This window comes from Somniosus microcephalus, chromosome 24 (genome assembly GCF_052327205.1).
Source record: "Somniosus microcephalus isolate GS21.2 chromosome 24, FLI_Smic_1.0, whole genome shotgun sequence".
Classification (NCBI taxonomy): Eukaryota; Metazoa; Chordata; class Chondrichthyes; order Squaliformes; family Somniosidae; genus Somniosus; species Somniosus microcephalus.
The window spans coordinates 57,483,636-57,508,723 of NC_141010.1; the positions used below are offsets into that span (position 1 = coordinate 57,483,636).

Here is a 25,088-nt window from a genome sequence, read left to right on the forward strand (position 1 = left end):
TCCTGCCTGCCTAAGTAATCAAGTACTTTGCAATAGTAATTTGAACTAAGAGGGAGCTGTTCCGTTTGGACGGGCTTCACTTGAACCATGCTGGGGCTAGAGTCCTGGCAAATCGAATAACTAGGGCTGTAGAGAGGGCTTTAAACTAAATAGTCGGGGGGAGGATCCAGGTGAGTGGGAAAATAAAAAGTCAATGAGAAATGAGAAAGCAATAGAGCAGGCTAGAGATGGGGGAAATAATAACCAGAGTGTGACAGGAAGGGACAGAATGTTTAAAAATAAGAGTTTAACAGAAAAAAAGGCCAAAACAAGGAAAAATAAAAAGACAAAGTTAAAAGCTCTATATCTGAATACACGCAGTATTCGTAACAAGATAGATGAGTTGACGGCACAAATAGATACAAATGGGTATGATCTGATCGCCATTACAGAGACGTGGTTGCAAGGCGACCAGGGCTGGGAACTGAATATTCCGGGGTATATGACAATTCGGAAGGATAAAAAGAAAGGAATGGGAGGTGGGGTGGCTTTGTTGGTAAAGGATGGGATCAGTGCAGTGGTGAGAAGTGATATTGGCTCAGAAGATCAAGATGTAGAATCGGTTTGGGTGGAGATAAAAAATAATATGGGGAAAAAGTCTCTGGTGGGCGTAGTCTACAGGCCCCCGAACAGTAGCAATACTGTTGGACAGAGTATAAATCAACAAATAATGGAGGCCTGTAAAAAAGGTACGGTAATAATCATGGGTAATTTTAATCTCCATATTGATTGGACAAATCAAATTGGCCATGGTAGCCTGGAGGAGGAGTTCATAGAGCGCATCCAGGATGTTTTCCTGGAACAGTATGTGATGGAACCAACCAGGGAGCAGGCTATCTTGGATCTGGTACTATGTAATGAGACAGGATTAATAAATGAACTCATAGTAAAAGATCCTCTAGGAAAGAGTGATCATAGCATAGTTGAATTTCAAATTCAGTTGGAGGGTGAGAAAGTTGTATCTCAAACCAGTGTCCTGATCTTAAACAAAGGCAGTTTGTTAATGGCGTGAGGGCAGAACTGGCTAAAGGGGACTGGGAAAACAAATTAAAGGGTAAGAAAGTTGAAATGCAGTGGCGGACATTTAAGGAGATATTTCATAACTCTCAACAAAAATATATTCCAGTGAGAAAGAAAGATTTTAGGAGAAGGGAGCACCATCCGTGGCTAACTAAGGAAGTAAAGGATGGTATCAAATTGAAAATGAAGGCATACAATGTTGCCAAGATTGGTGGGAGACCAGAGGATTGGGAAATTTTTTTAAACCAGCAAAGGATGACTAAAAAAAAATAAAGAGAGAGAAGATGAATTATGAGAGTAAGTTGGCAAGAAACATTAAAACAGAAAGTAAGAGCTTCTACAGGTATATAAAAAGGAAGAGGGTAGCTAAAGTAAATGTTGATCCCTTAGAGGATGAGACTGAGGAATTAATAATGGTGAATGGGGAAATGGCAGAGACTCTGAACAAATATTTTGCATCTGTCTTCACTGTAGAAGACACTAACAACATCCCAATAATGGATAATCAAGGGGCCACATGGAGTGGGGAACTAAAGACTATCACTAAGGAAAACGTACTCGGTAAAATAATGGGACTAAAAGGCGACAAGTCCCCTGGACCAGATGGCCTGCATCCCAGGGTCTTAAAAGAAGTGGCTGCAGAGATAGTGGATGCATTGGTTGCAATATACCAAAATTCCCTGGACGCTGGAGAGGTCCCAGCGGATTGGAAAACCGATAATGTAACATCCCTATTCAAGGAAGGAGGGAGACAGGAAGCAGGAAAGTATAGACCAGTTAGCCTAACATCTGTCATTGGAAAAATGCTGGAGTCCTTCATTAAGGAAGCAGTAGCAGGTCATTTAGAGAAAAGTACTGCAGTCAAACAGAGTCAGCATGGTTTTAGGAAAGGGAAAACATGTTTAACAAATTTGCTGGAGTTCTTTGAGGACGTAACAAGCAGGGTGGACAAGGGTGAGCCAGTGGATGTGGTGTATTTGGACTTCCAGAAGGCATTCAACAAGGTGCCACATAAAAGGTTACTGCATAAGATAAGAGCTCATGGAGTTGGGGGTAATATATTAGCATGGATAGAGAATTGGCTAACTAACAGAAAGCAGAGAGTCGGGATAAATGGGTCATTTTCTGGTTGGCAAACGGTAACTAGTGGGATGCCACAAGGATTGGTGCTGGGGCCCCAACTATTTACAATCTACATTAATGACTTGGATGAAGGGATCGAGTATAATGTAGCCAAGTTTGCAGATGATACAAAGATGGGTGGGAAAGCAAGTTGTGCAGAGGACTCAAAGAACCTGCAAAGGGATATAGAGGTGAGTGGGCAAACATTTGGCAGATGGAGTATAATGTGGGAAAGTGCGAGGTTATCCACTTTGAACATAAGAACATAAGAAATAGGAGCAGGAGTAGGCCAATCGGCCCCTCGAGCCTGCTCCACCATTCAATAAGATCATGGCTGATCTGATCCTAACCTCAAATCTTCTATCACTCTACATCCCTCCCAAACCCATGTGATCTCCTGGGAGAGGCGAAAAACCAGATAAAAAACCCAATGGCCAATTTGAGAGAAAAAAATCTGGGAAATTCCTCTCCGACCCATCTAGGCGATCGAAACTCGTCCAGGAGATCACTGTCCCTATATTTTCTACAGTACTTACCTTCTGTAAAAGGTGATTTCCACCCCAGCCAGGAACAGGAATAGAACCATCTCCTGAAATCAAACACATAATTAGAACACAAGAAGTAGGAGCAGAACCAGGCTACACGGCCCCTGGGCCCGCTCCGTTACCCCCAGGGCCATGACCGTTCCGAGCATAGACTCATGTCCAATTTCCTGCCCGCTCCCCGTAACCCCTAATTCCCTTTACTTCTAAGAAACTGTCTATTTCTGTTTTAAATTTATTTAATGATGTAGCTTCCACAGCTTTCTGAGGCAGCAAATTCCACAAACCTACCACCCTCTGAGTGAAGAAGTTTCTCCTCATCTCAGTTTTGAAAGAGCAGCCCCTTATTCTAAGATTATGCCCCCTAGTTCTAGTTTCACCCATCATTGGGAACATCCTCACCACATCCACCCGATCAAGCCCCTTCACAATCTTATATGTTTCAATAAGATCACCTCTCATTCTTCTGAACTCCAATGAGTAGAGTCCCAATCTACTCAACCTCTCCTCATACGTCCACCACCTCATCCCCGGGATTAACCGAGTGAACCTTCTTTGTACTGACTCGAGAGCAAGTATGTCTTTTCTTAAGTATGGACACCAAAACTGTATGCAGTATTCCAGGTGCGGTCTCACCAATACCTTGTACAACTGCAACAATACCTCCCTGTTTTTATATTCTATCCCTCTAGCAATAAAAGCCAACATTCCATTGGCCTTCTTGATCACTTGCTGCACCTGCATACTAACTTTTTGAGTTTCGTGCACCAGGACCCCCAGATCCCTTTGTTCTACAGTACTTTGCAGTTTCTTGCCATTAAGATAATAACTTGCTCTATGATTTTTCCTGCCAAAGTGCATAACCTCACACTTTCCAGTATTGTATTCCATCTGCCAAATCTCTACCCACTTATTTAGCCTGTCTATGTCCCTTTGCAGGTTTTTTATGTCCTCCTCACTCACTACTTTCCTTCCCATCTTTGTATCATCTGCAAACTTTGATATGTTATACTCGGTCCCCTCCTCCAAATCATTAATATAGATTGTAAAGAGTTGGGGACCCAGCACTGACCCCTGCGGAACACCACTAGTTACTGATTGCCAGTCTGAGAACGAACCATTTATCCCAACTCTCTGCTTTCTGTTAGATAGCCAATCCTCCACCCATGCCAGAATATTACCCTCAATCCCTTGATTTTTTATCTTGAGCAATAATCTTTTGTGTGGCACCTTGTCAAATGCCTTTTGGAAGTCTAAATACACTACGTCCACTGGTTCCCCTTTATCCACCCTGTATGTTACTTCCTCAAAGAACTCAAGCAAATTTGTTAAACATGACTTCCTCTTCATAAAACCATGCTGACTTTGTCCTATTAAATTATGTTTATCCAAATGTCCCGTTACTGTCTCCTTAATAATGGACTCTAAAATTTTACCAACCACAGATTTTAGGCTAACAGGTCTATAGTTTCCAGCCTTCTGCCTACTACCCTTTTTAAATAAGGGTGTTACATTAGCAGTTTTCCAATCTGCCGGGACCTTTGCTGAGTCCAGGGAGTTTTGGAAAATTATTACCAATGCATCCACAATCCCTACCGCCACTTCCCTCAAGACCCTAGGATGTAAGCCATCAGGTCCAGGGGATTTATCCGCCTTGAGTCCCATTATTTTGCCAAGTACCACTTCCTTAGTGATTTTAATTGTATTTAGCTCCTCCCCCCCTAGAGCCCCCTGTTTGTCCAGTGTTGGGATATTCTTAGTGTCCTCTACCGTAAAGACTGATACAAAATAATTGTTCAGCGTTTTTGCCATCTCCATGTTTCCCACCATTTATTTCCCGGTCTCATCCTCTAAGGGACCAACATTTACTTTAGCCACCCTTTTTCTTTTTATATAACTATAGAAACTTTTGCTGTCTGTTTTTATATTTTTTGCTAATTTACTTTCATAATCTATCTTCCCTTTCTTAATCAATCTTTTAGTTATTTTTTGTTTAAAGACTTCCCAATCTTCTATCCTCCCACTAGATTTGGCTACCTTATATGCCCTTGTTTTTAGTCGGATACTATCCTTAATTACTTTACTTAGCCACGAATGGCTATCTTTTCTTTTACACCCTTTTTTCCTCAGTGGAATATATTTTTTTTGGAAGTTGTAAAATAACTCCTTAAATGTACACCACTGATCATGTACCGTCTTACCCTTTAATCTATTTTCCCAGTCCACTCTAATCAATTCCGCTCTCATACCTTCATAGTCTCCTTTATTCAAGCTCAGCACGCTTGTTTGAGATCCAACCTTCTCACCCTCTAATTGAATATGGAATTCAACCATGTTATGGTCACTCATTCCAAGGGGATCCTTTACTAGGACATTTTTAATTAATCCTGTCTCATTACACAGGACCAAATCTAAGGTTGCTTGCCCCCTGGTCGGTTCAGTTACATACTGCTCAAGAAACCCATCCCTAATACACTCAATGAACTCATCCTCAAGGCTGCCCTGCCCAATTTGATTTGTCCAGTTAATATGATAGTTAAAATCCCCCATAATTATAGCTGTTCCCTTATTACAAGCCTCAACTATTTCCTGATTAATACTCCGTCCAACAGAGTTGCAACTGTTCGGAGGCCTATAGACTACGCCCACTAGTGTTTTTTCCCCCTTATTATTCCTTATCTCCACCCAAACTGTTTCACGATCCTGATCCTTTGACCCAATATCATTTCTCTGTATTACAGTGATTCCTTCCTTTATTAACATAGCCACCCCACCTCCCCTTCCTTCCTGCCTGTCCTTCCTGATTGTTAAATAACCTGATCATACCCATATGTAGTTTGGCAGGAAAAATAAAAAAGCAAACTATTATTTAAATGGAGAGAAATTACAAAATGCTGCAGTTCAGAGGGACCTGGGGGTCCTTGTGCATGAAACACAAAAAGTTAGCATGCAGGTACAGCAAGTAATCAAAAAGACAAATGGAATGTTGGCCTTTATTTCAAGGGGGTTGGAATATAAAAGCAGGGAAGTCCTGCTACAACTGTACAGGGTATTGGTGAGACCACACCTGGAGTACTGCGTACAGTTTTGGTCTCCTTATTTAAGGAAGGATATACTTGCATTGGAGGCAGTTCAGAGACGATTCACTCGGTTAATTCCAGAGATGAGGGGGTTGACTTATGAGGAAAGGTTGAGCAGGTTGGGCCTATACTCATTGGAATTTAGAAGAATGAGAGGTGATCTTATTGAAACATATAAGATACTGAGGGGGCACGACAGGGTAGATGCAGAGAGGATGTTTCCCCTCGTGGGGAAATCTAGAACTCGGGGGCACAGTCTCAGAATAAAGGGTCGCCCTTTTAGAACTGAGATGAGGAGGAATTTCTTCTCTCAGAGGGTCGTAAATCTGTGGAATTCTCTGCCCCAGAGAGCCGTGGAGGCTGGGTCATTAAATACATTTAAGGTGGAGATAGACAGATTTTTGCAAGATAAGGGAGTGAAGGGTTATGGGGAGCGGGCGGGAAAGTGGCTTTGAGCCCAAGATCAGCCATGATCTTATTGAATGGCGGAGCAGGCTCGAGGGGCCAAGTGGCCTATTCCTGCTCCTATTTCTTATGTTCTTATGAACAATTCGTCCAGACAGAGCTCACAGAGAACAGGCAGGGCTCATCCTCATGTTATATATGATAGGATATTACTTGCTCCTCCCCATTCCACAGGAGTAAAGCTAGGGTACTGAATTTGGATGATCAGCCATGATCTGATTGAATGGCGGAGCAGGCTCGAGGGGCCGCATGGCCTACTCCTGCTCCTATCTTCTATGTTTCTATGTTTCTACCTTGACTTTTTTGAGGAAGTGATATCCCAACATGGACTATGGAAAGCCCTACTGCATTTCGTCTGACTAATTACCGCACTAAAGGTTACTATTTAAGTTGAAGCAGAGGGAATTCAGTTTCAGTTTCAGAGGTCTGGAATTTGGCCAAATGTTCTACCTTTACCCCTTGGCGGCTCTCATTGGGGTTGAGCCTGCCAACTGAGGCAAGGCCTTGGTGTGGTTCTTGGAGCCACTAGTGAGAGCTGGGCGAGTTGTCAGGGCCCACTGCTAGTAAAACCACCTTTCTGGGTGTGGTTGTTTGCCATGCAGAGGTGCTACCTTTAGGGCTCAACCCACATACCCCAATGCCTAACAATGGAATGAATTCATTCGGCCCCATATCGCTGCTGAGCTGACGGACAAGAATTCAGTAGTAGTAATGGGAATTCAGGGTAAAATCTGTGGATAGATAGGAAATTGATTCAAGGCACTTGTAGCAGCAGGCACTTGTTAGAGGGATAAAGTTCGAATGGATGTAAAGAGGTGGGTGCCCAAAAGATCAGGGTTGAGACCCCTACTGTGTCTAATTTACATTTAATGTTGATTCAAATACTCAATGTAAACGGGTCAAATTTTTGTGGCTGCCTCCAGTGGGCCCTTTAAAGACCCGCTGGTTTGGCTGCTTTAGGCCCAAGAGAACTGATCGCAGTACACACAGCGCCAAACGTTAGCTTCACACGGGCACCTGGGATGACCCCGGAGGGCCGTAACCGATTTGGCATGCTCTCCCACCACGGGTCAAACGCTCGCCATACTGAACCCAACAGTGCCCAATTCTCGCCCGAGAAACAGGCGCTGCGTGAACCAGCTTCTAGGCCAGCATGTCCAGCCACTTCCACAGTCAACAAAGCCAGTCGAATGCTGAGCTACACAGACAGAACAGGAGCGTCCGAGTCGGAGGAAATCATGCTCTCCCTGTACGTTGCTCTGGCTGGAGTATTAGGTCCATTTCTGCTCACTCAAGCACCAGGAGACATTTGAGCCCTGGAGGTGATTCAACACAAGAGTCACGTGGCTGATCCCCAGAAAAGTAGGGACTGAATTTTGAGGAAAGACTGGAGAAACCTGGGCTTCTCAGCCTAGAAAGAAGGTGTATGAGAGGTGCCCTTAGTACAAATAAATTAGACGTGGAAAATGGAGACTAACTCAAATTATTCATGGACAAATTTAGGAATGATATCAGGAAGTTCTTATTTACCCAAAGAGTGATCAACACATGGAATGGACTCCCAGATAGAGTAGTGGAGAGTAAAACCCGAGAATCAGTTAAGAAGCCGTTGGATGCTGTGATGGGGGCAGTGTAGGATCTATCTGGATGGGTGAGTGAGGATGGGCCGAATGCCTTCCTAATCTGCGTCATCCATTCACAAGGTCAACAAGAGTCTGCTGACCACATACTTCAGGCTTCAGTGTCAAGAAAGCAGAAATATTATTGAGAACAACTGAATAAATATCAACAATAATTATGGAATATAATGTCTGGACGTTTCTCTTACCCAGAGAGTGATATTAACTACCTGATGAGCATCGCCTTGGACAAGATCGCTTTCATCCCATTTGGCTACCTAATGGATCAATGGAGATGGAAGGTGTTTGATGGGCGGATCGCGGAAGCTGATTACAACCAGGAATGGTGGAACCTCAGGTACAAGACAGGGACTGCCGGAAAATAAAATAACAGCGGAGAGAGATTGGGAGAATCACAAATAACAGGGAGAGGAGTGCGAGTACCTCAGGTCACAGAGAGAGAGAGAGACTGCAAGTACCTCAGGTCAGAGAGAGAGAGAGAGACTGCGAGTACCTCAGGTCAGAGAGAGAGAGAGAGACTGCGAGTACATCGTAACAGAGAGAGAGAGAGACTGCGAGTACCTCGTAACAGAGAGAGAGAGAGACTGCGAGTACCTCGGGCCACAGAGAGAGAGAGACTGCGAGTACCTCAGGTCACAGAGAGAGACTGCGAGTACCTCGTAACAGAGAGAGAGAGACTGCGAGTATCTCGTAACAGAGAGAGAGAGACTGCGAGTACCTCAGGTCACAGAGAGAGACTGCGAGTACCTCGTAACAGAGAGAGAGAGACTGCGAGTATCTCGTAACAGAGAGAGAGAGAGACTGCGAGTACCTCGTAACAGAGAGAGAGAGACTGTGAGTACCTCGTAACAGAGAGAGAGAGACTGCGAGTACCTCAGGTCACAGAGAGAGAGAGACTGCGAGTACCTCGTAACAGAGAGAGAGAGAGAGACTGCGAGTACCTCAGGTCACAGAGAGAGAGAGACTGCGAGTACCTCAGGTCACAGAGAGAGAGAGACTGCGAGTACCTCAGGTCACAGAGAGAGAGAGACTGCGAGTACCTCAGGTCACAGAGAGAGACTGCGAGTACCTCGTAACAGAGAGAGAGAGAGACTGCGAGTACCTCAGGTCACAGAGAGAGAGAGACTGCGAGTACCTCAGGTCACAGAGAGAGAGAGACTGCGAGTACCTCAGGTCACAGAGAGAGACTGCGAGTACCTCGTAACAGAGGGAGAGACTGCGAGTACCTCGTAACAGAGAGTGAGAGAGACTGCGAGTACCTTGTAACAGAGGGAGAGAGACTGCGAGTACCTCGTAACAGAGAGTGAGAGAGACTGCGAGTACCTCGTAACAGAGGGAGAGACTGCGAGTACCTCATAACAGAGACTGCGAGTACCTCGTAACAGAGAGAGAGAGAGAGACTGCGAGTACCTCGTAACAGAGAGAGAGACTGCGAGTACCTCATAACAGAGACTGCGAGTACCTCGTAACAGAGAGAGAGAGAGAGACTGCGAGTACCTCGTAACAGAGAGAGAGACTGCGAGTACCTCGTAACAGAGAGAGAGACTGCGAGTACCTCGTAACAGAGAGAGAGAGACTGCGAGTACCTCGTAACAGAGAGAGAGAGCGACTGCGAGTACCTCGTAACAGAGAGAGAGAGAGAGAGACTGCGAGTACCTCGTAACAGAGAGAGAGACTGCGAGTACCTCATAACAGAGAGAGAGAGAGAGAGACTGCGAGTACCTCGTAACAGAGAGAGAGAGACTGCGAGTACCTCGTAACAGAGAGAGAGAAAGAGAGACTTCAGGAAAGAGAGAGACTGCTACTTAAGTTTAGATTATTCAAATGAGAAAATTATATAGAATATACGGCGCAGAAACAGGCCATTCGGCCCAACCAGTCATTGCTGCCGTTTATGCTCCACTCGAGCCTCCGCCCGTCTTTCCTCATCTAACTCTATCAGCACAACCCTCTCTTCCCTTCTCCCTCAGATGCTTATCTAACGGCCCCTTAAATGCCTCTAGACTATTCGCTACAACCACTCCCTGTGGTAGCGAGTTCCACATTCTCACCACTCTCTGGGTAAAGAAGTTTCTTCTGAATTCCCTATTGGATTTCTTGGTGACTATCTTATATTGATGGCCTCTAGTTATGCTCTTCCCCAAAAGTGGAAACATTCTCTCTGTATCCGCTCTATCAAAACCTTTCATAATTTTAAAGACCTCTATTAGGTCACCCCTCAGCCTTCTCTTTTCAAGAGAAAGGAGACCCAGCCTGTTCGTGATAGGTATAACCTCGCACTTCTGGTATCATCATTGTAAATCATTTTTGCACCCTCTCCAGTGCCTGTATATCCTTTTTGTAATATGGTGACCAGAACTGTACGCAGTACTCCGAGTGCGGTCTAACCGAGGTTCGATACAAGTTTAGCATAACTTCTTTACTTTTCAATTATATCCCTCTAGAAATAAACCCTAGTGCCTGTTTTTTTTTTTTTTATAATCTTATTAACCTGTGTCGCAACTTTTAGTGATCTGTGTATTTGTACTCCCAGATCCCTTTGCTCCTCTACCCCATTTAGATTCTTTTAAATGCTTTTGCAGTAATTATTGGGCTGCTATTTTTGATGGTCTTGTTGGATTCATCATCAATTATCAAACAAGAGTCATCAGAAGATCATTGTCCTGTTAAACCCATGAGCAGGGCTCCGAGCTCTATGTTCAAATATTAGCCAGTGACTCCTACTTTCATGGACTATTTGTAAGATTAATTGTTTGATGCCCAGTCCAGGGTCAATTGCAGAAAAACAAATTAATATTTGAATATTGACATGATTGACAACTCGTGACTGTGAAACCTGGCATTGGACAGACGCTCTCTTACAGCAGCCAATCAAACAATTGGATTTTTGGTGTTGGCGCTTTGATTGGATATTAGAATCTAAATCATGCAATTGGCTGATTAGATTGTTAGAAACATGTTGTCAAATTGTCACCTGTTTACAGTGACCTGGCAGTGACTGTGTACATGTGTCTGCGAGTGCCTGATGTCACAGTATCTTTGCAGTTATGTTACAGTCCTACCTTTCACTGTATCTTATCCATTCTTATCTATCCCATCGTAGTTAGAGAATCACCTGCAACGGCTTCTCTTCCCGCTCCCGCATCGTTACCTCTGGTGTCCCCCAAGGATCTATCCTTGGCCCCCTCCTATTTCTCATCTACATGTTGCCCCTTGGCGACATCACCCGAAAACACAGCGTCAGTTTCCACATGTACGCTGACGACACCCAGCTCGACCTCACCACCGCTTATCGCGACCCCTCCATGGTCTCTAAATTCTCAGACTGCTTGTCCGACATCCAGTTCTGGATGAGCGAAAATTTTCTCCAATTAAATATTGGGAAGACCGAAGCCATTGTTTTCGGTCCCTGCCACAAACTCCGCTCCCTAGCCACTGACTCCATCCCTCTCCCTAACATCTGTCTGAGGCTGAACCACACTGTTCCCAACCTTGGTGTCATATTTGACCCTGAATAGAGCTTCCGACCACATATCCGCAGCATAACTAAGACCGCCTACTCCCACCTCCGTAACATCGCTCGTCTCCGCCCCTGCCTCAGCTCATCCGCTGCTGAAACCCTCATCCATACCTTTGTTACCTCTAGACTTGACTATTCCAGCGCACTCCTGGCTGGCCGCCCACATTCCACCCTACATAAACTTGAGGTCATCCAAAACTCGGCTGCCCGTGTCCTAACTCGCACCAAGTCCCGTTCACCCATCACCCCTGTGCTCGCTGACCTACATTGGCTCCCGGTTAAGCAGCGCCTCGATTTCAAAATTCACATCTTTGTTTTCAAATCCCTCCATGGCCTCGCCCCTCCCTATCTCTGTAATCTACTCCAGCCCCACAACCCCCTGAGATATCTGTGTTCCTCTAATTCTGGCCTCTTGAGGATCCCTGATTATAATCGCTCAACCATTGGTGGCCGTGCCTTCTGTTGCCTGGGCCCTAAGCTCTGGAATTCCCTCCCTAAACCTCTCCACCTCTCTACCTCTCTTTCCTCCTTTAAGACGCTCCTTAAAACCTACCTCTTTGACCAAGCTTTTGGTCACCTGCCCTAATTTATCCTTATGTGGATCGGTGTCAAATTTTTTGTCTTAAAATACTCCCGTGCAACGCCTTGGGACGTTTTACTACATTAAAGGCGCTATATAAATACAAGTTGTTGTTGTTGTTGTATGGAGTAAGGTTGCACCAACACCTAGCCCAGGGAAGCACCCTAACCCAACAGGACCACCGACCAATTCTACTAACTCAACTGAACTACAGGGAGCAAACATGGTGTGGCTACAAGAGCAGGTCAGAGGCTGAGTATTCTGCGGTGAATGTCTCACCTCCTGACTTCCCAAAGTCTCTTTACCACCTACAATGTACAAGTCAGGAGAGTGATGGAATACTCACCACTTGCCTGCATGAGTGCAGCTCCAACATCACTAAAGAACCTCGACATCATCCAGGATAAGGGTTCCCGCTTGATCGGTACCCCATCCACCACCTTAAACATTCACTCCCCCCACCACCAGCGCACTGTGGCTGCAGTGTGTACCACCTACAAGATGCACTGCAGCAACTCGCCAAGGCTTCTTCAACAGCACCTACCAAACCCGCGACCTCTGCCATCGGAAAAGACAAGGGCAGCAGGAGCATGGGAACACCACCGCCTCCAAGTTCCCCTCCAAGTCACACACCATCCTGACTTACATAGAAACATAGAAGATAGGAGCAGGAGTAGGCCATTCGGCCCCTCGAGTCTGTTCCGCCATTTAATGAGATCATGGCTGATCATCCAAATTCTATACCCATATCCCTTGATTCCTTTAGCCTTGGAGACTTGGAGATATATTGTGATTCCTTCATTGGGGCTGGGTATAAATCCTGGAACTCCCTCCCTAACAGAATTGTGGGAGTACCTTCACCACATGGACTGCAGCCGTTCAAGAAGAAGGCCCACCACCTTCACTAGGGCAATTGGTGATGAGGAATAAGTGCCGGCCTTGCCAGTGATGCCCACATCTTGAGAATTAATTTTTAAAATCTACCTCATGCCTCAAGCATGCACAGTCAGGCACCAACATGTACAAAGTATTCTTCCACTTGCAACTTCCATATTGTATGCTGACCTCACAGATTCTGGGTACAGTAACTTTCCGAAGTGTAGCAGGTAGAAAGTGTGAGGATGGAGTCCAAACAAGGCCAGTGTTGTAAGACGGCCCAGATGACCTTGTACCTCTCTCCTACAGGTTAAAATATCAGGGCCTGTGCCCTCCTATCCGTCGCTCAGAGGAAGATTTTGACCCTGGTGCAAAATTCCATATTCCTTCAAGTGTTCCTTACGTCAGGTATGTCTTTGACACGGATCTTTCTCCAGCCACACAACGGTGTCAATGTATCTCGATAACTGATTGGAGAATTGTATATTTACCGCTAACAGCTGGGGTTGCCAAAATTCAGGATTGCCCTGGAGTCTCCGGGTATTAAAGATTAATTTCCTGGACACCGCTGTGAGCAACCCGGGGAGAAAAATCAACGGGGAGTTAAACAAATTGTGTGGTTTTTTTCTTTGACTATTTCCGTTTATTAATTATAAAAAATATTGGAGATGGGAGAAAGGCTGACCAAGCGGGGCGGTTGGCGGCCGGAAGTCATGTGATGAAACCTCCAGAATACACCCAACCAAAGTCGGCAACCGTACTGACAGCTCCAACTATACTTCATCATCAGAGTAGCACGGTGGCATAGTGGTTAGCACTGTTGCCTCACAGCGCCAGAGACCCGGGTTCGAATCCGGCCTCGGGCGACTGTCTGTGTGGAGTTTGCACATTCTCCCCGTGTTTGCGTGGGTTTCCTCCCACAGTCCAAAGATGTGCGGGTTAGGTTGATTGGCTATGATAAATTGACCCTTAGTGTTAGGGGGGGTTACAAGGATAGGGTGGGATGTGTAGGGGTTACGGGGATCGGGTGGGATATGTGTCGGTGCAGGCTCGATGGGCCGAAATGGCCTCTATCTGCACTGTGGGGTTTCTGTGATTCTGTAAAAAGATAATTATTTTATTTCAAAGAATATTGAAATATGAATTCAGAATCGCTCTCTGTTACATTGGTTGGATTATACCTTGTGACAATAAAGGAGTTGTGTGGGTAAACCCCATGGCCTGGGCCCAGGACGAGCAGTCACTGGCAATGCTAATGGCGATGGAGCTTACCCATACTCCTGAGCAAAGGCGAAACTCCTCGGGTGCCCCTAGGCTATAGGGTGGACTTCACTCTTGCTGAGTGGTCTGGGTAAAGCTTACTTTCATTAGCAGTCAACTGCAGGTAGTGAGAGAGACGGAGAATGGGAGTGTGGCAGTCAGTTGGTAGAGACAGCAAGAGAGGATCGTTTAAGATGACCGAGAGAGCCAGTGGACCTCAAACTTGAAAGCAGTCTCCTAACTAGCATGGCTGAGCAAGCAGTACAGGTACCTTCACCAGAATTAAATTGGGTTACACGATGCCTCACAATGCCCTGGTGATATGGCCCTGCCTGGAGGAGCAAGCACAGTAATACTGAGTTTCACCAATATGTTCATCTAAATGCTGCACCTGAGATCTACCTGTCTGTCTAACTCTTTCTCAGGTACTTTGTGAGCTTCATCATCCAGTTCCAGTTCCACGAGAGCCTTTGTAAAGTTGCTAATCAAGTAGGACCCCTGCACAAATGCGACATCTACAAGTCAATAGCAGCAGGAGCACGCATTGGGTAAGAACTATGCAAAGCAAGGTGCCTTTTAATCTAGAACCATAACTAACTGCCCTCAAGATGCCTTCAAACTTTTTTGAACAAGATACTCGAAACATATAGGAATTGCTGGATGAAAAATGACCACGGTTCATCTAGATCACCTTCTACCATCTTGGTAGTCACATGATACAACAATAATGGAGTTGTTGACCAATCGCAGCGATCAATCTCTATCAATGAGTCTACAACAGACCCAGACACGAGGCGAGGAAAACCCCCAGTGGTGGTGAGCTTGGGGAACCAGAGGTCCAAAGTCCCCTCTTCCTCCCGAGCTCGCTACACTCACCACACGTCATGTCTCAAATTACTCAGATACTGGATCCCAAAATATTATTTTCTGAAAGAAATCTATCTAATTTTCATTTGAATGAATCAGTACTCACTGCTTCCACTGTCTCCGTAGGGAGTCTGTTCCATAGATTGACCACTCGCTCACTGAAATAATGGCCTCGATATTAAGCCCCCCCGCAACGGGCAAGAAAGGGTCAGGTGAGGGGTTAAAATCCTAAATATCAAAATCCCGCCTCCAACCCGCCGCATTCACGACCGTTGTAATATTAACGGTGATCATTCAGGCTCTGGACGAGGCTCCCGCTAAAGGCAGGCGGGGGCTCCCCACACCCTTCCCCCCCCCCCCCGAAAGACTCTAGGCTATTCTATCCATAGGTTAGTTTTGAATTTACCCCCCCTTCAAGCGCGGGCCGTGTCCTCTAGTTCTACTGTCTGGACACGGTGAAACAGCTCGTCATGGTCGACATCTAGAATTGTATTCAAATGTAAAGCCCTTAAGTGGAACACGTGGACATGAATCCATGGCACAAAGTCACCCACAATGTGTTGTACATTAGCACTAAATTCACATTCTCACTCAGAGATACCGCACGGCCACATTTGTACGAAATGGAGAAAACACATTGCTCAAGTTATAAATTGCTCTTCCAACATTTTTACGGCATCTAATCCTACTCTCAGCAACATCCCCAGGCGCTTCAGGTTACTGGGTCAATATTCTGGAATTCCTTACCTGATTGAATGAATATTGTAGTGTAGTGGAATGTGCAGGCACTTGCGAGACAGCAACCAATGACTTGTTTATCTAAACTTGTCAGCATCCATTGAGAGAGGGGAAAACCCACCATATCATGGGAAGACCCCACCCCCCCACATTAAACTCCTCCCGCCCCCACCCCCCCACATTAAACTCCCCCCGTCCCCACCCCCCCACATTAAACTCCTCCCGCCCCCACCCCCCCACATTAAACTCCCCCCGTCCCCACCCCCCCACATTAAACTCCTCCCGCCCCCACCCCCCACATTAAACTCCCCCCGCCCCCCCACATTAAACTCCTCCCGCCCCCACCCCCCCCAATCACCCTCCCCCCGCCCCCACACCCAATCACCCTCCCCCCACCACCCCACATCACCCCCCACATCACCCTCCCCCTGCCCCCACCCCCCCACATCACCCCCCCACCCCCCCACATCACCCTCCCCCCGCCCCCACCCCCCCAATCACCCTCCCCCTGCCCCCACCCCCCCACATCACCCTCCCCCCGCCCCCACCCCCCCACATCACCCCCCCGTCCCCCCACATCACCCTCCCCCCGCCCCCACCCCCCCCGCCCCCACCCCCCAATCACCCTCCCCCCGCCCCCACCCCCCAATCACCCTGCCCCCACCCCCACCCCCCCAATCACCCTCCCCCTGCCCCCACCCCCCCACATCACCCTCCCCCCCACCCCCGCCCCCCCACATCACCCTCCCCCCGCCCCCACCCCCCAATCACCCTCCCCCTGCCCCCACCCCCCCACATCACCCTCCCCCCGCCCCCACCCCCCCACATCGCCCCCCGCCCCCCCACATCACCCTCCCCCCGCCCCCACCCCCCAATCACCCTCCCCCTGCCCCCACCCCCCCACATCACCCTCCCCCCGCCCCCACCCCCCCACATCGCCCCACGCCCCCCCACATCACCCTCCCCCCGCCCCCACAATCACCCTCCCCCCGCCCCCACCCCCCCAATCACCCTCCCCCCGCCCCCACCCCCCCACATCACCCTCCCCCCGCCCCCACCCCCCCACATCACCCCCCCCGCCCCCCCCCCACATTACCCTCCCCCCACCCCCACCCCCCCAATCACCCTCCCCCCGCCCCCAACCCCCCACATCACCCCCCCGCCCCCCCACATCACCCTCCCCCTGCCCCCACCCCCCACATCACCCTCCCCCCCGCCCCCACCCCCCCACATCACCCCCCCGTCCCCCCACATCACCCTCCCCCCGCCCCCACATCACCCCCCCCACCCACCCCCCCAATCACTCTCCCCCTGCCCCCACCCCCCACATCACCCCACCCCCCCACATCACCCCCCCCGCCCCCCCACATCACCCTCCCCCGCCCCCCAATCACCCTCCCCCCGCCCCCACCCCCCCACATCACCCTCCCCCCACCCACCCCCCCAATCACCCTCCCCCCGCCCCCACCCCCCCACATCACCCTCCCCCCGCCCCCACCCCCCCCACATCACCCCCCCGCCCCCCCCCACATTACCCTCCCCCCACCCCCACCCCCCCAATCACCCTCCCCCCGCCCCCAACCCCCCACATCACCCCCCCGCCCCCCCACATCACCCTCCCCCTGCCCCCACCCCCCCACATCACCCCTCCCCCCGCCCCCACCCCCCCACATCACCCCCCCGTCCTCCCACATCACCCTCCCCCCGCCCCCACATCACCCCCCCCACCCACCCCCCCAATCACTCTCCCCCTGCCCCCACCCCCCACATCACCCCACCCCCCCCACATCACCCCCCCCGCCCCCCCACATCACCCTCCCCCGCCCCCCCAATCACCCTCCCCCCGCCCCACCCCCCCACATCACCCTCCCCCCACCCACCCCCCCAATCACCCTCCCCCCGCCCCCACCCCCCCATATCACCCCAAGTCCTCAGATTCCCAGAACAGCTGATTGAAGCCAGCAGCTGCCCAAAGCGTATTCTAAGTCAGGCTGGTCTAGAGCGGAGGGTGGTTTGTGCCGTGAGTTGTTTTTTGGTACTTCTTGTACAATTAACCCTGCAGCATCACGTCTAACAGTAATAGCAGATGCTATTTTCTCAATGTGTGTGTGCGGCTACATCCAGCATTGCCTTTTGGAACTAATAGCATTTTGGATGGAGCTTGCTGGTTTGCTTCCCCTCCTCCAGAGGCCCATCATCCGTGACTCAGAACTAAAGCCAGTGTCTGGCTTCTTCTTTATCTCCACCTCAGGGACGCCATGAAGCTGGGGAGCAGCAAGCCTTGGCCCGAGGCCATGAAGATGATCACAGGAAACCCAAATATGTCTGCTGAGTCTCTGATGAAATACTTCCAGCCACTGACTGACTGGCTCATCATAGAAAACGAGAAGAACCAAGAGACCCTGGGATGGCCTGAGTACGACTGGACTCCAGGTTAGCAAAAGTTACCGTGCTGATAGAATACGGTTCCCGGCTAGTTATCTCCCTCCCTTAGGCCGTTCAGGGGTGATGTCAGGAAGCACTTCTTTACACAAAGGGTGGTGGAAATCTGGAACACTCTCCCCCAAAAAGCTGTTGAGACAATTGTAAATGTCAAAACTGAGATTGATAGATTTTTATTGGGCAAGGGTATTAAGGGTTACGGAAGCAAGGTGGGTAGATTTAGTTAAGATACCGATCTGCCATGATCTCATTGAACAGGTTTGAGGGGCTGAATGGCCTTCTTCTGTTCCTATGTTTCCTATAACTAGTGATGGTGGTGATTTTGGCGAGTTATCACCACTAACAGCTCCCATTAATTCACAGGGCGGTGTTAACCCTTATTGTGCTGGGTGCGATTGGACTGCCAGTGCTATGATCAAGATAACATAGCGAGCGATCGCCAGGAGAAGGAATCGGGGGCGGGGGGGGGGGGGGAGAAATTCATTATAGCCCCGTTTGGGGCGCTAACTTTTAAAAGTTGAGAGAATTAGCGCCAGGCGCTAATGTTTCTCAACTTTTAAAAATTCAGTTGTTTGCTCCTGGAAGGAGGTGGAGTGCTAAGTCAAGCGTTCCACTTCATTCCTGGTGCACAACAGGCAGCAGGCGGGGCGGGAGGTGAGCTGGGCCGTGCATCGCCGCCGCGTTGGAAGGCTCCTTCCCTCCCTTAAAGGGAAGGGCCATCGCTGCAGGCTCTGCAAGGAAAAACTTACCTGGTCCCCAATGGCAGCCGCGATCCGACCCGATCAGCCTGATGCACTGCAGCCGAGTGCTGGGCTGATCGAGCGTTGGGGAAAGAAGGAAGAAAAAAAACAAAAACGAGCATTCGATTTTTTTTTTCCCCTACCTCGGCCACCTCGCCTTTGAGTATCGCCCCCGAAGCACCCGGCTGCCCGGTGGACGCCTCCTGCAGCTGCCGGTGTTGTCGCCCGGCGTTGCTGCAGGGGGCGAAACCGAAGTTTGGGTCCGGGGGCGCTACCGGGGCAATGCGCACGGCGATGACGTCACGATCTCCGGACGGAGGAGATCGGGGAGCAACGCCATACCGCCGCCGCAAACCTCCCGCCGAATTTAGCGGGAGGCGATATTCTCACCACGCCCAGGCGGTAAGTGGTTAGCGCCCCGTTATCGCCCCCCGGAGGCGCTAACGGGAGGCGCTAACAAGCCAAATTTCTAGCCCCAGATGTTTAGTCTGACCAGCAGAGATTACAGTAAAAGTGTGCCCTGGTCGTGTCTGTTGTACGAACCTGTCAAACTTTAGACTTGTAGGCCTCAATTGACTGAAAATAAACAACCTTAACAGCCAGTTTATCAGCCATCATGGAGCAATATATTTGATGCAGATCCCGCCTTACAATGGGCAAGAGACAGAGGAAAACAAACAAGTAAAACACTTAATGGCCTGGAATTTGCTGTTGTAATGATGGCGAAACTATCAGCATTTGCCGTCATTACGACTGTGAAACTGACAGCAACTTCTGGAGTCTGCACACGCGCAGTTAACCGCGGAAGTCCAGAAGTGGCTGTCAGCCATTCCCTACTCCGCCACAGGACGCATTGTTGAACTCCCCGGAGCCGGCAATCAATTGAAATCACTGAACTGACGAAAACTTCCCCTTTCACGCTGGAATATCGCTGTTAAAAACCCCTGAAAAAGTTAAGCCTTGTTGAATGAGGTGTAACTGGGTTTTTAATGGTGTACTGAGTCATAATTACCGCTGAACGACCGTTCTGGTCCTGAAAAACACATTTTATATTTGTGGAATGTCAAATTTTTCCATTATGATAAAAATTCCATAGTTTTAAAATATAATAATTTTTTTTTAAGTTTGTTAATGATATTTCAGTTTCCACCTTAATCCCATGTATATGTCCCAATCTTAATTTCGCTATCTGTAAAATGATTAAAATTGAAGGAAAGTCAGTGCATTTTACTTCCTGGTTTGCTGTCTGTGAGAATTCTCCAATGTGATTGGCTACTTAGCCTGCTTGATGACATCACTGTTGCTGAATGCTGGAGGTCTCCTAGACTTGGCGCCAGAATGAAATTAACGTTGGGAGAGGTGAAATCCACGCCACAGAGATCGCTAGAGTTTTTGGGGCAGCTCTCTTCGAGGTCAGCGGCGAGCAGTGTCACTTCGCCGCTGACTGCAAATTCCGGGCCATAGAATCGCTAGAATAAAATAGAAATGGGGAAACAGGGTCAGAAGTTAAAACCTCAGAAACACGTTATCTTAAATTGTGTTTAATTTTTTTTTAACTTGTGGTGTGACATAATAAAGACTCACTGCACACTTGGGTGTACATAAAGCAAGGCTTTAATTGACTTGTAACAAAACATGGAGGTCTAGTTAGTAGTCACTAGCTTCCTGTTTCCAGACTGTCTCTGGCCAAGTTGGGCCCACGCCCGAGTATTTATACTCCTCGGGCGGCGCCCTCAGCTGGCCGTTCAGTGGTACTTCCTGAGTTACTTCTTGTAGAAGTTGCAATTTATGACATGGTGTATGGTTGAGCTTTTAGGGGTAAATTAGACGTGAAATCTGAATTTGTTCCTGTAATATTAAAGTTTGCTTCAGTCTCACACATTGTGAGTGGCTGGACCAGGGGGACTGAAATTTCCCAGGATCCGTTTGATTAAACTCAAAGTAAGGTTAAAACTGCTGGTAGTGGGTGGGGTGATCCTTTGTTTAAATAAGGAAGGAAATGGCTGGAACTGTGCGACAAGTGGGGGCCGAACTCAGATTTGTTGTTTCCATCCTAAGTGGCCTCAAAACACCAATTAATTAGAATTATAGAGCTGAACTGTTTGGCCCCAGACTGTTTCACCGCTGGTGGGACCCACTGCTTCAGTGTAAAAGCACTTCCCCGCGGATTTCCACAGGGCTCTCTCCCGGAAGCTGGGTGCGGCCCCCGGACAAACAGCATAGGCAGCTATAAATGGACACTTTCCCAGGGTTGCCGCTGACCTCTCACCAAAGTTGCATGCGGGCATGGACTGCTTCATTATCTGAGGAGTTGCGAATGGTGCTGAACACTGTGCAGTCATCAGCGAACATCCCCACTTCTGACCACCGCACCCCAGGAAGGATATATTGGCCTTGGGGGGAGTGCAGTGCAGATTCACCAGAATGATACCGGGGGCTAAAAGGGCTAAGTAATGTGGACAGGTTGCATGAACTAGGCTTGTATTCCCTTCAGTATAGAAGAGGGTGATGTAATCAAGGTGTTTAAAGTGATAAAGGGATTCAATAGGGTCGATAGGAAGAAACTATTTCCTTTGGTGAAGTGAGCCCAGAACAAGGGGGCATAACCTTTACATTGGAGCCAGGGGTGAAATCAGGAAGCACTTTTTTACACAAAGGGTAGTAGGAGTCTGGAACCCTCTCCCCCAAAAGGCTGTGGATGCTGAGGGTCAAGTGACATTTTCAAGACTGAGGTAGGTAGATTTTTGTTAGCTCTGGGATATGGAGCAAAGGAGGGTAAATGGAGTTGTACAGATCAGCCATGTTCTTAGAAAGGCGGAGAGGCTCGAGGGGCCGAACGGTCTACCGATGTTCCAATGTTCACCTGTGCCAATCTGTATTAACAGGGATTAACTTTCACACATTTCTTTCCAGCTCTTGCCTCCTTCGAACCTCCAGCTCCAACAACACCACCAGCTTCCACTTCAAAGGGCAATCCGGTTCCGGAGCCTGTTCCAAACAGCAAAGTGTATTTTCTGGGATTGAACTTAGAACCAGAGCAGTCAAAGGCGGGACAGTGGATCCTGCTCGTACTGGGCCTTGTCCTGACCATAGCGGTCATAGCCCTGGTAGCAAAAATGATTTTAATAAAGAGAAGTCCCAACAAATCGACATCTGAACTTGAACTGAAATGAAAACAGATCTCATCAGGTCAGAACTCGTTCACTATGCAAAAAAAAATAATAATTCAACACTCAATTTGTATTTGTATTTGTAAATCTGGTCTAAGAATGTTTAATTAGTCACTTGGGTTGGATAGTCTCCATACTTTGAACACTTCAGCAATGACTGGGTATCTGGTGCAGGGATATGAAATAATATATTCAAGGGTTCTCGTATGTCTGTAATTTGCTGTAATTTTTGAATGTGAAAATAATGTAAATTAGAGCAGTGTCAGGTTACATTGTTGAGATTCCATGACAGTAAACATGCCGTTCTATAGTGATGTTTGTTCTCTGGATGTTGTTGCGACCCTGAGCCTAACTGCAGTGGAAATGCGACCATGTCTAACTGCAGTGGAAATGCGACCATGTCGAACTGCAATGGAAATGCGACCATGTCTAACTGCAGTGGAAATGCGACCATGTCGAACTGCAATGGAAATGCGACCATGTCTAACTGCAGTGGAAATGCGACAATGTCCATCTGCAGCTAGTGAGCACTTAACTGATAACAGGGCTGATACATTCCAGTATTGGAGGAATGAGGGGTGCGTTTCCCCACTCAAGGTTTTAGCGTCCCCCTCTTTACTGAATCCCAGAATCCCCTGATGTCCCTCCCAACCCTTTAGGCATTGGCTGTGCCTCTGTATCACAGCATCATTGGTGCATGAGGCAGCGCCCTCTAGTACGAGAGACCTGAACCTGCTGGTGCCTGGAGGGTTCCCATAATGCATCAGTCCTGGCGCGACATCGACAAGCGATTGAACTGTCAAGTTTTGGGCGGAACATAAGGATCTCTCAACCAATCACAAGGAGAAAGCATTAACTGCGGGATCCTGGTGCAGGATGTGAATGGCCTGGGGGATTTCCGTAGTTCATCGACATTCCCACCATACCTCAATAACCGCAGATTACTTCACTTACTGTTGATTACTTTAAAACGGGTAACACGGGCAGCTGTACATCTAGCCTCAGTAAAGCCTCACAAGACTTTAAAATAAGGCCTAGAAATTCAGTTTGGGCCCGCCAGCTCGCTTGCGCCCAGAAGTTACCGCTGCGCGCGGAGCCACTTGCGCCCGCCGGAAATTCAGTTTCAGCGCCCCACGTCGAAGCCGGCCGCTATTCAAGGGTTTCGGCGCCCCCGCTTGGGGCGCTGAAACTGAATATCGGCGCGCTATGTGCCGCAGCGCCACCCGCTGCGGAGCGGCAGGCTGCGGTACTGCAGGCCTTCCTCCCTCTCTTAAGGGGGAGGTGCCTGCAACAGCGAGATCGCCGCTCGCTAGTGCCGGCAAATGAGCCCGGCACCATGGAGAAGTGTCGGGCTCCCGGAAAACAGCCGGCAATGCTGCGGGGGGGGGTGGAGGAGGCCGGGGAAGGAGGTGCGGGCAGGCGGCCGCCGAAAAAGCGACCGGCCGCACATCCGCCTTAACTCGCCCCACTAACGCTACAGTACGGCCCCGTTTTCTGATCGCTGTTTGCGGCCGCTGCGGAAGAGGCGGCCGCAACTCAATATGGCGGTCGGGCCGGTAGCGGGGCACTGCGCACACCGATGACGTCATTGGTGGCGGCGCAGCGCTACTGGCTAACGCCGCCATTACCGCAGCGCTGAATAGCGGCGAAAGCTCAGCAAGTGGCGCAAAAGCCCTCTTTGGGCGAAAACTGGGCGCAAAGCCTACTGAATTTCTAGCCCTAAGTTTCTAAATGTTTTTTTCTCAAAGTCCTTTCCTCCTCCAAAATGCCCGACTGTTGAAGGGGGGCTACATGTAATTTATCAGGCCACACAATGGCTCGGTGAATTCCTCCAATAAGCCGCACAGAATGTGAAAGTCCCAGGTTCGATGTGCAGTTGGTTGATCTCATCCAGGGTGTGGAGATGCCGGAGTTGGACTCTTACATTTGTCCACCCCAGTCCAACTCTTACATTCATCCAGGGTGACAGTTGGGGTTCTACAATTGGCCATGGTACCTCTGGGCCAGGGGGGCGATGTTTAGTCAGTGCTCCTCCTCCTGGTCACCATCCAGTGATACCCGATGGAAGTGTGCATGTGTGGACATGGGGTGAGGAGAAGGTCAGGCTCGACTGTGATGCCCCCGGTGGTAGAATAGCCGACCAACGCTCACTCACCGTCAAGGCTCGCACGTGAAAGGTGGCCATTTTGGTGGCGGGGGGTAACCAGTGCTCATTGAGAACCAAACCCCAGCAAGGAGCCAACACCCTCAGGAGAGGAGGGGCGGCGGGGTGGCGGGGGGGGGGGGGGCGGAAATCGAGAGGCAAGGAAAACATATCAAAAATCTACCACAGAAACCAAATCTAGAGGCAACCTCTGAAAAATATGCTGCTGTGTTCTAGAAAGATCTAGCTCATAACACCACACCGTTTCTCTCATGTAGATATATACACTCATTGCATGATTTTTGTGCAATTTCCAATCCATGTTCTGTGGTGATTCACATAGGAAGTGTTCAGAGAATGTAAACCAGGAGCACATGGCTGAGGAGATTGGTGTAACAAACAGCATGCACAATATACTTGAGCTATTTTAAACAGTATTGTGTCCTGTGTACTTTATTCATTACCGTTTCACTATCACGAAAAGGCGAGATACCTTTGACCCTCCTCCATGCCATGCACTTTTGGGTGGGAATAATGTTCTTGGCATCCAAGCCAGCCGCGGCGATGTCAGAACGTACTGCAGGACGGAGAAGCACGGAAGTCCTCGGAGACCAGCCTTGCTGTGTGTTCTACTCCTTCACTTTGTGGCATATGGCTCGGGTACTGACAGAGGAGTGTGCTATTGGAATTCACCAATCACCAACAACAGCAACTTGCATTTATATAGCGCCTCTAACGTAGGGAAATGTCCCAAGGCGCTGCACAGGAGCGTAATCAGACATAAAGAGATATTAGGGCAGGTGACCAAAAGTTTGGTCAAAAGAGGTAGGTTTTAAGGAGAGAG

The 25,088-nt window shown here is 48.7% G+C and overlaps 1 protein-coding gene across 2 annotated transcripts in view; it reads left to right on the forward strand.

The window, feature by feature from the left end:
* The window catches only part of ace (angiotensin I converting enzyme (peptidyl-dipeptidase A) 1), a 432,315-nt gene extending 407,636 nt beyond the window's left edge, over positions 1-24,679 (forward strand). For both annotated transcript variants that reach the window (XM_085966629.1, XM_085966628.1), the window contains exons 21-25: positions 8,101-8,245; positions 13,194-13,292; positions 14,570-14,692; positions 18,001-18,182; positions 21,845-24,679. In XM_085966629.1, coding sequence (XP_085822755.1) covers positions 8,101-8,245; positions 13,194-13,292; positions 14,570-14,692; positions 18,001-18,182; positions 21,845-22,104 — 809 coding nt within the window. In that variant the 3' untranslated portion in view covers positions 22,105-24,679. The remainder of the gene's footprint in view (positions 1-8,100; positions 8,246-13,193; positions 13,293-14,569; positions 14,693-18,000; positions 18,183-21,844) is intronic.
* The last annotated feature ends 409 nt before the right edge of the window (positions 24,680-25,088 follow it).